At 40.0% G+C, this 15,831-nt stretch overlaps 1 protein-coding gene across 3 annotated transcripts in view; it reads left to right on the top strand.

Moving 5' to 3' along the window:
• LOC131072079 (uncharacterized) overlaps positions 1-15,831 on the top strand; it is a 358,141-nt gene that overhangs the window by 192,988 nt on the left and 149,322 nt on the right. For all 3 annotated transcript variants that reach the window (XM_058008113.2, XM_058008112.2, XM_058008114.2), the window contains exons 17-20: positions 2,343-2,417; positions 2,525-2,612; positions 13,624-13,696; positions 14,346-14,405. In XM_058008113.2, coding sequence (XP_057864096.2) covers positions 2,343-2,417; positions 2,525-2,612; positions 13,624-13,696; positions 14,346-14,405 — 296 coding nt within the window. The remainder of the gene's footprint in view (positions 1-2,342; positions 2,418-2,524; positions 2,613-13,623; positions 13,697-14,345; positions 14,406-15,831) is intronic.

Genomic DNA, 15,831 nt, shown 5'->3' with positions numbered 1-15,831 from the left:
AAAATAAGTTACTTAAACATATAGAGGAATAACAATGTTTAATTTCATTATTTTAACAAGCCAAAATTTAGCACCTTTTACTAACTTAACCAATAAGAAAAACTTGATTAAAAATGAAATTTTTATTATGTTTTAATTTAAATTTGGTAGTCATTTTATGTATTGATTTTTTAATAAATGGTTTACTTTTAATTTTTATCATTTTATCCAAAATGGAATCTCTACAGCTACTTTTTAATCAATGGTACAAAGGATGTAAAGTGTGCCTGGACACAAGCGTCCACATCTTATTTGTTTTACCATGAGAGAGACAAACCATTCTAGATCAGTGTGGGGAATAACATCTTTTATAATTGATGTTTCTGTGATTTGAATATTGGCTTCTCTGAAAAGGGCAGGCCATTTTAACCAACTCCAATTGTCCCTTTAACCTAATCTCTGCATTAATTCACTACAGAAACTCCTCATTAATAACAACAAAAAAATTCACAAGAGTAAATGAAGGTCCTTCTCTTCTAAAGAAAGATTGGTGAAGCCATACAAAGCACTTGCTGAAGAACATTATGTAGAGAATGTATTGGGCCAATGGGGCCCTTGTTGTTGGCATTGAAATATTCCGATCAAAGGTTGATGAGGAAGCCAAAAAGGAAGAAATTTCTAACATCTTAGGCCAACCGAATTTCAACAGGAAAGAAAAGTGGGTAATCAGTCTGAAAAACCAAACTTTGAGAAAGTAACTATCATGTAGATATTGATCTAATTGTTCTTTGAGTCCTATGCATAAGCAGGTAAGTTGCTAAAACATGTTGATTGAAGTTCAGTAACTAACATGAGATGACCTTTGTCCTGAGTGATAGCAATAACTAAAATCAAGTTATGGGTCATAATCAAACATGGCTACCAAATGTTTTTTTACTAATTTATGTAAATTCAACAAAGCACTGTTTCTTCTTCAGTTAACCTGCTAAATGTATATGTAACTTATCAACATCTTTTTTTTTTCCTTTGACTTGTACTATCTGTTTGCCAATTTTCAGTTTCCACCATTGAAACTTAACAATGTCTATGTTTAAATATACAACCGGTAAGCAAAATGCCTATCACCTATAGTAGCCTGGGAACTTCTTACCTATATTGGCTTTTATATTGTTTATACCCTTGCGAATTATATGGTATGGTATGAATGTTGCCATTCTTGTAAATAAACAGATATGCATGCTTATTGTTACTGCTTGGTTTCCTTTGTGTCATTGACATTACCTTGTTTACAGATCTGAACACATACAAATATTGGTTTGAACATCCTTTCTTGATATAATTCTTTACAGCTTTATATGTCTTGCAACAGTGAACTTAACATGCATAGGCCTTTTGTTCCACTCAAATAGGATTGTGTTTGGAATTACTATTCCGCATATAGTGGAGAGACTAAGACAAGTTTTTTGAAGGAAACCACCTCTTTGCAAGGGTTTAGTAATAATGCCTTAAACACAAAGATCTTCTATATATGTTTTGATATTCCTTGTATGCAAAACCTGTTAAAAGAAACATCATTTTCCAAAGGTCATGTGGTATTTTCTGTGAATTCTTTTGGCTGTTCTTGATAGTGAGTTTGGTATGGAAGTCTTCAAATATGATTTCACATAATACTTCCCATATACTAATTTCCTCCTAGGTGGAAATGGGGACAAGGGTGTCTGTACTTTGAAGTTACACAAAGTCATTACTTTGAAGTTACACATAGTCATTACTTTGAAGTTACACATAGTCATTCTTTAGGCATCTTCTGCAATTCTTATTGTCATGAACAATGGCAAATGCTTCTTTATTACAGATGAGATATCTTCTCTGTGTTGCTGAAAGTATTATCCTGTTATTAGAGGTTGAATTGCTCTGAACAAATCTTTTAGTATAGTTTGGAACCATGAGACTCAAAAGTATAGGTTAACACCTTGAATTATTCTGCATGCTTAGCTAGTTATATGAGTGTGTTGGAAGTATTTTATATATTGTAATACTCAATGACATTATAATGGATGACATTTTATCTTTGTGATTCAAACTAATATCAAAGTTATCAAACACTTTGTATCTGTTCTATAAGTTTATTTTTATATCAAGTATTCACCCTGTTAATTTGGACACCTTTTTTTGAATTTTTATGATTGTTAATGTTGCTGCTCTATAGCTTTACAGTGATGCATTGTTGATAAAATTGGCAAATAAAATTTAAAATTTAGACAAAAAGGTGATTGGTTCTTGGGGGAATAAATGATTTTTCCTGTGATGAAGCCATGTTAATAATTACACACCATGTAACATCTTATGCCGTAGCAATACAGGATTATGTTCATGCTCATGGACATCAATTATGGCAAGAAGAATTCTCTCGAGTAGTGACAAATAACACAGAGCAGGTCAGAATGCTAAATATTGTAGAATATTGTTTTCTGATTTCTACTGGTTGACTTATCGAATTTTGTAATTCAGTTCACATATAAATGATTTGGCTGGTCATCAATAGGAATGCAATGCCTATCTCAAGAGAACACTGGAACCACAGAGTGCATACCTCGATATCAAGTATCTTTCAACAGTATCAACATTCATGGGTAATTCTTGGAAGTCCTCTGTACTTATAATGCTGTGATTTAATATCAAATATTGATAATAGACAGGTAAAGTGCAAATATTGTAAGAAAAATATCTACTAACACCACAGAGAGTGTTACATTTCACTCTGTTTGAAGTTGCAATATTGGTGCTTCCTACTGAAATGCTAAGATGAAATTCAAGTCTTGCACTTTTTAATGTCCATTCAATTTATGCATAACAAATATTAACCTACTTATGGAATTTAATCGCAAGCTCTAAATTCTTACAAAATAGATGTATCCTATAACTCCCTTCATGAGAAAAGCACTATAAAATAGAGAAGTATACAAATTTATCTAGTGTAAAGTGAACTTGAAATGAAAATTGATGAAACCCATATCAAACTAGGTTACCTTATTCTCCCTGTGATCCCCATATCATAAAATTTTTACTCCACTTATTGATTAGATTTTGAACTCAACACAACCAACTCATGATGATATGAAAGAAATCAGAACAGCAATGAGTAGAATAGAAAACATATCGAAGTAAGACAACAATGGAAATTCATTGAGATTGCAAGATGTGACTTAGTATGTTTTAAAATTTTAATTCTTAGATGCGATCAAGATGTGTTTTTTAGTGCTAGTATATCAAAGGGACAATAAATAAAAAGAGAGGTGGCCTTCCACAAATCTAAAAAGTTAGAGCCAAAATCAGTAGGCTTGTACTGGAGAAGGTAAATGCCAAGAATTCTTCCTGTTGCGGCATACCGAGTTTGTTTTGTCTGGGGTGCAAAAATTGCACAAAATGCTCTTTTCTTCTCTAGATATGTTTTCTTCTGATGTGCCTTTGATATTTGGCCCTGATGCTAGTAATTGGAATTTATCAGCTTCTTGTCAAATTTGGGGCCTATGTTGTCTTGCTTTGGTGTTCCTTCTCTTTCACAGCAATTTCTTTCCATCCATTATGTTTAAAATTTATTTCAATTGTGGGTGCACATTGTTAGGATTTCCCCACTGTCCTGACCTTTAACTACTCCGTTTCTTGGATATACAAAATGCAAATCACTGTAATGCTTTGAGGATTGTATGTAATTCACTGTCACATATGTCAAAATTTGTAAACTTGCTGTGTAGTGCATTAACGTAATTATACACTCATTTTTTGTCACTCCTAACATGACTGTTATGTCTTTTCTACTGATTGTTATAATTTTTCATGGCTATTTACTCTGGCAGGATTTTGCTACTTACATATAGAGTAAATGGAATGTAACTTACAAAACATAGAATATTAGAACATTGAAGTTCTAGGTACAATATAATTTCAGAAAGATAGATCATTTATTCCAATATGCGATGTGTACATGTCAATGATAATAGGTTCCCGACACACACAAAATGAGTACATAAATAGTAGCCTGCGGTTAATTAAGATTACCATCCGCTAGGAACTGTCAAGTGACAACTACTCATCAAGAACAATAAAAACAATTACATTACATGAATTTATTTACCAAATAGTTGATTAGCTTCTACACATTTCATACCTTCGGCTAACTCTTCCCTAAATGATTGGCTTGTTTACTAGGTACATGAGGGCTTGGTGGTCTGCATACAATGTGAATTGCATTGCCAACAAATAATGATGGAACGTCTATACATAGTACACCATTTGCAGTGCCCTCCCTTTCAGTTATACTATAGTTCTTCTCCGCCTTTGAGAGTAACCAACTGACAAAGAACACTGGATAATCCAACCCTTGTGATCCTACTTGTGCAAGTGTGTGTCAAAAGATGGCATAATTTGAAGCATCTTCATGCACATGGAACACCTTGTTCCAATCTTGGTATGCTAGGATAGGTGTGCTGACCAATCTTGACTTGTTTTCACTAAAGGTCTTGCGCCTCCGCCCATGTGAAAGGTTGGCCCTTCCTTGTCAGTATATCCAACAGGTAAGAAATTTGGGTGAAGCTCTTGATGAACCTTCTGTAGTAACCAACATGCCCAAGGAAGGATTTAATCCTATAACATTCTCGAGAGCCTCCATTTGTACGAAGACTCGTACCTTATCTAGATCAGTCTTGAGTCCTACTTTATAGACTATATGGCCAAGCAACTTGCCCTAGGATACCATGAACCTACACTTCTTTGGTTTCAGCGCCAACTATGCTCTCCTGCACCTCTCCATGCATTCTCTAAGTGCTTTTGGGTGAATGACCTGTCCATTGTATATTGACCAATCATCTAGGAAGGCTTTGAAATTCCCCACCAACATCTTATCTAAGATATGTAGAATGATTCGCTCGAATGTTGCAGGGGTGTTGCATAGGCCGAATGGCATCTGGTTGTACACATATGTGCTGTCCTCCACTATAAAGGTAGTCTTTAATTTGTCCTCTTCAGCAATGCTTATCAGGTTGTACCCAAAAAATCTGTCCATGAACAAGTACATCTTGTGGGCAGCATCTTCATCCGATAGTTACTACATTCAAACAATTAATGTACATCTTGTGGCCAGCATCTTGTGGGGTGTCAATGAACGGGATTGGGAATGAGTCCTTGATAGTTACTACATTCAAACATCTAAAGTCCACACATAGTTTGATTTGAGCTGCCTCCTTTAGGGAAATTACAATTGGTTAGACCCATTAACTTGTCTCATCCTTGAAGATTATGCTTGCCTCCAACATTTTCTCTATATCCTCCTCCACCTTGGTAGCAAAATTCTTGTTCATGCTGTATGGCCTCTTTTGTACCAGTTGTGCTCCTAGTATGAGGAGAATTGTGTACACAAAATTCTTGCAGTATGCCTTTCAAGTCCCTATATGTCTAGGCGAAAGTATCCTTGTACTCTGTGAAGATATTAAATGCTGCCAGCTTCAAGACTGTGTCCTAGTCATCGCCAACTAGGATTGTCTTTGGATTGTCTTCATCATCCAAGTTCACTTTCTTCATCTTCGGCTCTTGATATTTTATTTTCCTGTCCTGTTTAAAATTGTGAGCTGGTATGTCATTGATTTTTGCAACTCCTTCCTTGTATTCCCCATACTTGAGTGTGAATGTCTCACTCGTTGCTTTATTCTCTTCCTTGCTTATTTATATGATCTGCAACATGTTGCACTCAGGGTGGAATACTTCATAGTCCTCCATCTGCCAATGGAATAGACCATTGAGAGAACTTGTCTCGTCCTTGGAGCAATTATCTAGGTTGAGCACTACTTCATCGTTTGGTTCTATTGTTCCTACATCTCTCTCGGGTTCGCCCTCTTCTAATTCCCAATTGGAGGATGTCGATGTTGGTGGCAATATTGTATAAAACTAGTTAATTAAGTTGTATTTGTCTTTGTTAGTTCGGTAACTGAGGGATGGTAGTTACGGGTGCGACGGTTGGCACTCGCACCCCCTCGGTACCTTTATATACCTTGGAGGTAACTTGTACGGACACACATGATTATGAATGGAATAACATTTCTGATGTTTTATCTGATACCTATGGCATTATTATTCTGCATTGAGTGTTCTATCTGTATGTTCTAAACTGTTCACCCAGAGGGTAAACATCTGGCGGCGTTGCCAAAATTTATCCGGAGCACGGGAGTATACTACATGGCACACGGATAATGGGACAACCATTGGCCGAAGGGATGAGCAGTAACCCGGATGACGAACCTGAAGAACTATTCGACGAAGAACTAGCACTCATGAAAGATTTTTCCTGCATCCTCCAAGTGGTGATTGAAACACACGTGCGAAGGGAAGCCACCATCGAGGATGTTCCAGAGGACGCTGTGTAGAGTGCGCTTGGTGTAAGTCTGGCGGTAAATCGGTTGATGAGCAATTTCCCCAACCTTCTGGCATAGGCATTTTTGGCTCTCCAAAGCCGCAGGGAAGAGACCTATCGGGAGAACGGACGCCAACAAATCCTATGGGAGTTTCACGAGCACCAGGAGGAGCGCAATGAAACCGATCGAGGGATGAACAATCTGTGAATGTGTACGGACGGGGAAGAATAAAACAATAACACTCCACTGTAGTGACATACATTGTATATCAGGGATGAATTAATAAAAGTGTTCTTTTCAATATGATGCATTGTTCTATTGCATAAAGAGAATTTAGAATTAATGCCCAATTTGCTAAATAAAGACAAAAATAAGAAGGAATACATTGGGGACTCTGAAGCCGCCCAATGAGCATTAATTCTCGAGCAACAAGTAGAACGAAGAAGAAGATTTAAGAGGATTGTCGAGGAAGGAAGCGGCGGAAATGGCACAAATGGCTTTGGCGAGGGCCAGGTTTCCACACTAATAGAAACCACCAGGAAACATTTGTGGGACCTTTCCCTAACATTGGAGGAGATCGGTGACGGGAGTGCAGTAGAGCCATACACACCATACAAAGGTGTTGAGACCAGGAGGGAAGAAGAGACAGAGAGGCCGAGGATACCGGTGCGACGGAAGGTGTCGGGAGGACACAAGGTCACGGTAGTAGAAGCAATCTGTTCGGGACAGGCTCATCAAACCCTGGTAGTCAGAGCAACTTGGTGGGACCCAACGGACCAAATCTCGGCGGAGTACCTTCGGGAGGACAAGTGCCTGGAGGGTGGAGTTCGAGTTCCGGAGGGTAGATTGGGCCGCCACCAAGAAATGTAATGGCGAATCGGCAAAAATTACCGAAATTCACCAGAGATGGGAAAGAAGACCCTATGCGGCACTGTCGTACATGTGAGACAATCTGGTTAGCCAATGGCGTGGTCGACAGGGCCGAATGGGTGGTGCAATTTCCCGCCACCCTACGAGGAGTAGCCATTGATTGGTACTCGGATGCTGACAAAACCCAACTGACAACTTGGGATGCATTACACAAAGCCTTCGAAAAGGAGTTTCGACTCCTCAGAGATGATAATGAAATTGTAGCGGAAATCCTGAGCACCAAGCAAGGGAAAAGTGAGACCATCCGCACATATAGTCGACGCCTCAAGGAATTGTTGGGGAGAATGGATAATCAACCTAGAGATGGGTTAAAGAGAAGATGGTTCGTGGAGGGCCTAAAATCATCACTTAGAAGAAAAATGAAAATTGTACCCCCCACATCTTACGACGATGCCTATAATCGGGCAATGGACCTGGAGAGTGAAGGGAAGACATCCAGGAAAAAGAAAGACAGATCCTCTGAAGAGGAGGACTCCTCTGATGGAAGTAGCAGTGACGAGGGGTCGAGTAAAAAGGTGCAAGCCCTTCAAAAAGATATGCACTGTATGATGAAGGAATTCAAGAGCATGAAGGGAAGCACCAATAAAATTGAGGAAGTATGGTGCGCAGAATGCAAGGAGGAAGGTCACACAAAAGGCTCTTGTTCGAAAAAGGCCTTCTGCGATATTTGCCAAGTGTTGGGACATTCTACATGAAGACACACGGGAACCAAGTGCTCTTCATCTAGGAGCAGCCGTCAGCGACAGCAGGCACATCGTAGCCCCAAGCCAACACCACAACATCATTTGGTGGTTACAGAGGTAACCGAAGGGGAGGAAGAGGCAACAATAATAATAGCAATAATCGAAGTCGGATGTAGTATGATGCCAAAGGACGGCCGATGATTCAGTGTCGGGCATGCAACCAGTGGGGACACTTTGCGCGGGATTGCCAGAAAGAAGAGGCATCACAATACTTGTGCAGATGGTGTGGTCTTGGAGACCATGATGAAACAAATTGCCCCAAGCCAGGGGTTAACCTTCTCAACGTTGAGAAGACTAGTGAGAAAGAAGTACTGGTGATCACCCGCGCTCAAACCAAAAAGGCCACTTATCCGGACCCTTGTACGGAGAAGGAGAGATTACGGGAGGCAAAAGCCAATATTGAACGTGAGATGACGGTCGAACGACGGAACAACGAGTTGGTGAGTACATCATCCCGTATGGAAGCCGAAAAGAACATAATTGGGCAAGTATTGCAGATGGAAGTGCCTATAAGGGTAAAGGACCTTCTAGAGACAATGCCACAGTTGAGAACCGCCATTTTTAGTTCCATACAAACCATTGCTCAAGCACCTTCACGTGCGGCACGGGCGGAAGTTCTGGTCAACCCCTCGGTTGACCCAATGTTGTTGGCCTTAAATAGTGGTCGGCATCTTGCTGTAGAAGAGATGGGAATTCTCGGGGCTATCCTCAAAGACACCATCGTGGACGGAGGTTCACGGGTGAATGTACTGCCAGAGGATATGTGGAAGAAGCTCGGGAAGCCAACATTATGGCCACCCTCGTTCAACTTGGAAGGTGCAGACTAGCACGACATCAAGCCACTCGGCACCCTGATGGCCCAGCCGGTGACAATCGGCACACAACCCTTCCTACTAGATTTTGTGGTAATCCCACTCAAGAAGAAGGGGTACGACGCCATCTTAGGGAGAGGGTGGCTGGTTACAGCAAAGGTGAACCACGACTGGAAGAAGAACACCCTTTCTATGGAGAAAGGGGGGCGGAAGTACACCATTGATCTGAGGACCCAGGTTGTCGGCGAAGAACTTGCGTCATTTGACTCGGATTCGGAGGATTCAAACATATGGGAGTGGGACTCCTATGAAGGTAAAGACAAGAGGGAACTAAACGAGGAAGGAGTGTTGGAACTTGGCGGATGTTTAGAAGAGGACACTTCCTCATTGAATGGACTCTTCCACTGGCAAATGGAAGACTATGAAGTGTTTCACCCGGCTTGTCACATGCTACAGATTGAGGACGAGCCAAGCGAGAAGGAGGAGTTTCCACCAGAATACATGGAGTACAAGAAGGGAGACGCTAAAGTAAATGATGTCCCGACATACAAATTTTTGAAAGATAGGCCAATGCGGTACGAAGACCCCACTGTGAAGGAGACAAACCTGGGAGACACTACCAATCCCCGAAATATCTTGGTAGGCGACGAATGGAGCCCAGTGTTGAAGGTTGCAACATTTAAAATCTTCCTGGAATACAAGGACGTATTCGCATGGTCCTACAAGGATTTGAAGGGGGTTCCGCCAGAAATGTGTGTCTATCGGATACCATTGGTCCCAGGAGCCCAATCGGTACGGAAGAGGCCGTATCGAATGAATAAAAACTATGCTGCCAAGGTGAACGAGGAGATCGAACGGATGCTGGAGGCCGGCATCGTATTTCGGGTGGAGACAAGTGAGTGGGTCTCGCCGATTGTGATTTCACTAAAGAAGGAGGCGAACCAGATTCGCATCTGCGTGGATTTTCGGTGCCTCAATGCAGTCACCATCAAGGACTCACATCCCATACCCTTCACAAATAGTATCCTCGAGGATGTGGCCGGCCATGAAATGTACTCATTTCTCGACAGCTTCTCAGGGTACAACCAAATTTCGATAGCCGAGGACAAGCTGAAGACCACCTTTGTGGTGGAAGATGGAGTCTATGCGTACAACCGGATGCCATTTGGGTTGTGCAACGCTCCCGCAACCTTCCAGAGGATAGTCCTTCACATCTTTGATAAGATGTCGATGGGAAATTTTAAAGCCTTTTTGGATGACTGGTTGATTTTCAGTAGCGAAGACGCTCACTTGGTGGCGCTGAGAGAGTGCATGGAGCGATGCCGAAGGGCCAGGCTCGCCTTAAATCTACGGAAATGCCGGTTTATGGTACCACAAGGGAAGTTGCTGGGCGATATCGTTTGTAAAGCTGGACTGAAAACTGACCCGAATAAGGTACGGGTAATTGTGGAAATGGAGTCGCCCATTGATGTGACAGGAGTCAAGTCCTTTTTGGTACACATTGGATACTACCGGAAGTTCATCAAGAACTTTGCCCAACTTTCATTTCCACTAGAGAAACTAACTCGAAAGGGCGAACCATACATATGGGAATCGGCACAAGGGGAAGCATTCCAAGAACTCAAGATGAGACTGGTGGCAGCACCCATTCTGGCCTATCCAAATTGGGACCGAGAATTCCACGTACACGTGGACGCAGGGGCTTCCATGGAGCAGGGTGTGCCAGGTGTGCCAGGTTATATGTAGGAGGTAATGATGGAAGCAGACGCTCTCCACGATGACCTCAGTGCCTGGTTGAGTCGTTACCAGCTCACACCCATGGCACCTGTAGGGGAGTCCACTCTATCTCCAGGCAGGGAGATGCATTCCTTGGATATCATTGATCTAGAGGAAGGGAGTTCTCCGAGTAGTAGGGCGCTTCAAAGTGCTGTGTCACCCCTGACGGATGTAGTAACCAGTCCTTACAGAGAGGAGGGGGTGCCTGTGGGAGTGCAGCAGGGCGCCAGAGAATTTGAGCAGTTCATTGCTGAGATGACTCTAGGAGCACAGCGGCTTGTGTCATCTGCGAGACTCTAGGAGGATGCCTCCATGGTCGAGCGGATGGAGAGGTTGTTGACCTTTGCCCGCACCGGATGTCGAGAAGAGTTTGGGAGGTGTTTTGAGTCTGGCGGGTGGCCTGAGACGGAGAACTTGGGGATGCTGGAGGCTTGGAGCCTCACTGAGGGGGTTGGCGAGACCCGTATGCAGTCCTTGTTGAGAGAGGTGGAGCAGGCCTTCCGCGAAGGCTATCTTGAGCTCCGGAGGACACAACACATGGCATCCATAGTTGAGGCTTTGCGTGTAGCAGCAGTGATGGCTCGGGAGGAGCTGACTGCTAGGTTTCGAGAGGTTGAGGCTACCATGGCAAAGACTCGGGCAACGATGGACATTCTAGTGGCAGATAAGTCTGCCTTGGTTATACAGCTGGAAGAGGAAAGGGCATCTAGAGAGCAGTTGGAGACTCGATTGGTTAGTGCACTAGAGAGCGTGGACAAGAAGGATAAGGAGGTGTTGGAGGCCGCCTACATGGTGAAGATTGCAATGGAGAGATAGATCGTGGCAAAACGGGATCTGAAGAGGAGGACGGAGCAGGTGTACGAGTTGCGTGGGCAATTGGCGTCCACCACTACACCACCACCGGCGCCTTCTTCATCAGGGATGCCCTCTGAACCCCCTTAGCTTTTTATGTTGGGTTCTGTAGTAAGCAATGTATTCCCCATTTTGTTGTAAGTCGTCTGGAGACGACCTTTCTTTTTTGGGGGGGGATGATGATGGCGGCAATATTGTATAAAACTAGTTAATTAAGTTGTATTTGTCTTTGTTAGTTCAGTAACCAAGGGATGGTAGTTACGGGTGCGACGGTTGGCACTCGCACCCCCTCGGTACCTTTATATACCTTGGAGGTAACTTGTACGGACACACATGATTATGAATGGAATAGCATTTCTTATGTTTTATCTGATACCTATGGCATTATTATTCTGCATTGAGTGTTCTATCTGTATGTTCTAAACTGTTCACCCAGAGGGTAAACAGTCGATTCTTTACCGACTGCCTAGTTCTTGAGGTCAATTATGAACTTCCTCTCGTTGCTCTTAATGGACAGTGTGTTCTTCTATCAATTGTAATTCGCTTTTGCTGCTACCTACGATCCACTACTGAGCAACGCATCGTATGCCTTCTTCTCTAATGGAATGACCACTAAGTTCAACAAAGACTATTGCATGTCGATTGTCACCTTTTGTGCCATCAACGTACCAAGTGGCTTGATGCCATGTTGATCGGCACTAACTAGGTGGAATGTCAGTGACCACAAGGTTGGCTTCCTGAGACACTTACACGTCTCCCCTGGTAGTACAACTGTAAAATAATAAAATTAAAAACTAATAAATATTTATTAGTATATAACCCCAAATGCAACTGAATATGCTGCTTCAACAATTCATAAATTACCCAAGCATAATATAACAATCCCTAGAGAGACTTGACCATAACTTCCAATGGTATAACTCGTTAAGTAGAAGATGGTATAGGTTCGACAAACTATATAAAACTCAATGAAGGTAGTGAATCTAGAAAGGAGTATGGCCAGGTCTATAACTTTTACAACCTTAAATAAATGTTTTGCCTAGATAAATGAACCAAACGATGACCTTTTATACTTGGTGATAGTTGGAGAAGTTGAAACATTGAACTTGAACCAGCGTTAATGTCTCTTGATTATTATTTAACAAACAATACCATATTCAAATCATAACTCTAACAAAAATTGAAAAACCAGACACCACACTTAAACCAACAAAATCTGGAAACAGTTGTGCAACTATTAGCACAATTGTAATCCCCAGATGGAATTACACATGAATATGAAAGTTTTCATTTGCAAATCCATTTGCCAAAAGGGTTTTCATGCTTAGGAAGAAAGATGATTTTTATTTGATCTATGGAGAAAATGGTTTGATTTCATATTTTTGTAATTTTTCTTCAATGCTCATCTCCTACGCATGAAGGAATTATAATATTTTTCGCCCCTTTCCCCCATAAACTTTATTTTAAAAAGTTCTAGAAAATACTTTCAAATAAATACTACTTTTGCAACCTAGACCTAATGACATTATTATAACCCTCTTTTCAAAACAACTTTTTAACACTTAAATTAAAATTGCTTTATATAAATAAAACATAAAGTTACTTATAGGACAACTTAAACTATTAAATGGTTTCCCTTGCATCATCCCAATAGCCTATGGGAAATAAAATAATAGGCTAAGAGTATTTTGATGGCTTACAGTTGGAAATGGGACATGGCAAGCTTCCTCTTCTAATTTAAAGAGTGATTCTACACCACATATTTTGTATTCTAGTGTTGTATGGAGAGGTGCAATTAAAATGCTAACATGCTCTCATCATTAAAGTGTTTTACACCAATGATAGTTTTAACTTTTTGCCCATTATTTTTACACATTTGCAAATGTTTTATACCATTTTGGTTAAATACTAGAATGTCAAAAAAATGGAACTCTGGTTATTGGAGTCACTTCAGGCATTCCTTTATCTTTTAATGCTATAAGCTAATGATAATCCAAACTTTGTTAGCTTTGCATATGAACAAATATTAAATATTATCTAATTTATTCTAGAAGGTTAAAAGACATTAACTTTTGGCTTGAACTTATCAATCTTTTGTTAATGATTATATCTATTTTATCAATGCAGGGAGATTAGTGCAGCAAATTGTCCGTTTAACTGATCCTTCCCGGTCTATGTATCTTGCTCCTATGAGTGGTTGGTAAGACTTTATTCTTTTAACTCTTACCATCCTTATTTTATGTTATGTGTTTAGCATAGATATGCTATGCGCCAACCTGTTGCTCATGCTTCAAACTCAGACAAGCTACCTAAGATAATTATAGACATACTGATTGATTCCTTAAATTACATGTGTACATGGAAAACATGTTTCTTGTATATAATTAATGTTATTTAGAGGTCAGAATATAACAACTACGTTGATAGCTCAGCTTCTGTGAATTTAGTTACCAGAAAAGCTTTAATTCATATTGAGAGAAAACATCTATTCGATATTGAATATTGAAATTGAATTGGTATTTGCTATCTTGCAATCTTTGTTTTAGATATTCCTGAAATTAAAACAAGTAAACACAATTCATGAAAAAAGAGAGTGTACAATCTACAAGAATAAGTTTAGCTAAGGTGTAAGACAATCCATTTATTCTGGTATATTCAAAAGCATATTAAGATTTTATTGATGGTTGTCTTCATCACTTAGGTTTGGTTTTTATTTTCCTTATCTTGAATAATTGAGATCTCAGAAGAAATTCATGCACTGTACTAAGTGTAACATTTTTTATTGTCAGTAAATTAATTGTAAAATCCCATTATGTATGGATTCTCTAACTAGCACAACATCTCTTTAGGTTTGATGCGGTGGGCCAAGAATTGGTTGGTTTACGATCATTCACAATCCTTCAGTCCTGGTATGTTCTAATTATATTCAAATTTGGGATAGATATTGAGTGATAATCTATTGCAGTTAATGTCAAATTTTAAACAAGACAGATGAAATGTCTATGATGAAAATAGATTTGATGGCATTCTTGTTAGCTTTAAAATATTGTGGGGAATAAGAAGTGCATAATTGAACTTAGATAACACTGAACTGTGGGAAAAAAAATTGCGCATTGACCAAAGAAGAGAAGCGTGTAGATCAAATCTGAGATAGCATTTAATAAGGTGGGTAATAATATATCTAAGGTGGATCACTTACATGAAATATGCAATGACATAAAGAGCACCCCAATCTTGTAGGGATTAACATACATTCATACAAATTCGTAATCTTTTAGTATATATTAGTGTGCCTATGAACCAGGAAGGGGACTCCTGATTAGCACAATTCATCCAATACCCCTATGCCCTAACAAATTGTAATGTCCCCCTTTCTATTTTACTTAAGTTTGTGAGTGTTTGGGTCATTTTCCATGCTTGGGTGAGATTTCAGACTTCCTCATACTATAATATGTTTCTTCCATTCCTTGCTTCCTCATTCATATTGGATATCACTATACCTCAATCCCCAACTTCCTACTGCCTTGCTGTTTGTGGACCCACAAAATGTAGTGTCACCATGCACTCAGTATTGCCAACCTCCAATCCCCACCCCTCCAACCATTGCATCCTTCTAGGATGCAAATCCTTGAGTCCTTGTAGTATCACATCCTTTAGGCACTTGGATTCCCCAAATTTTTGGCATCAGGCCTCGGCAGTGTTCTCTATTCAATTTCTGGCAAGCATTTTGTTGAATTCTCTCCTTTTGGTATGCTCCTTCATGGAACCGTGTTGTTCAAACAAGAACTCACTGATCATCAAGGTTGCTAGGGATGCCATTAATAAGTCCAAATTTGAATGTAAAATGGCAGAAGATTTTCAAATGACTTTTAGCATGAGTGGGCACATGCTAGGCCTTCAGTCTCTATATAAAGTGGGCATTCATCAAGTTGAATCATCTTTCATCGTTACGCCAACACATCTAAACCCTAGTTCAAGCACTTGTATTCAGCTGTTGGATTAAGGGATAATAACCCTTGGATTTAGAGATCAGAGGATAAAAATCCTTTTCGTATGTGGGGAGCAACTTCATATGGAGGTTGCATGAACACTTCAATTTGAAGGACTATATCAAGTTATAGACATTTTGGATATTTCAGTAGTGTTGTCATTTTGTTTTGTTTTTTTAATCATTGCAGTATTGATTATCAATGCATATTTGTAGTAGAAGAAAATCAATCTAATCATTTGGGCATTTCAAGTCTAAATATTTTGTTTTGGTTTATTTCATTGCATTAATTCAGATCTGAGCAATTTACATGAATATTTAAGTGTTATTATAGTAGTATGAGGATT

The sequence above is a fragment of the Cryptomeria japonica genome, chromosome 3, assembly GCF_030272615.1.
Source record: "Cryptomeria japonica chromosome 3, Sugi_1.0, whole genome shotgun sequence".
Lineage (NCBI taxonomy): Eukaryota > Viridiplantae > Streptophyta > Pinopsida > Cupressales > Cupressaceae > Cryptomeria > Cryptomeria japonica.
Note: the sequence above shows the minus strand (reverse complement) of the source record. Positions and strands in the feature narration are given on the sequence as shown.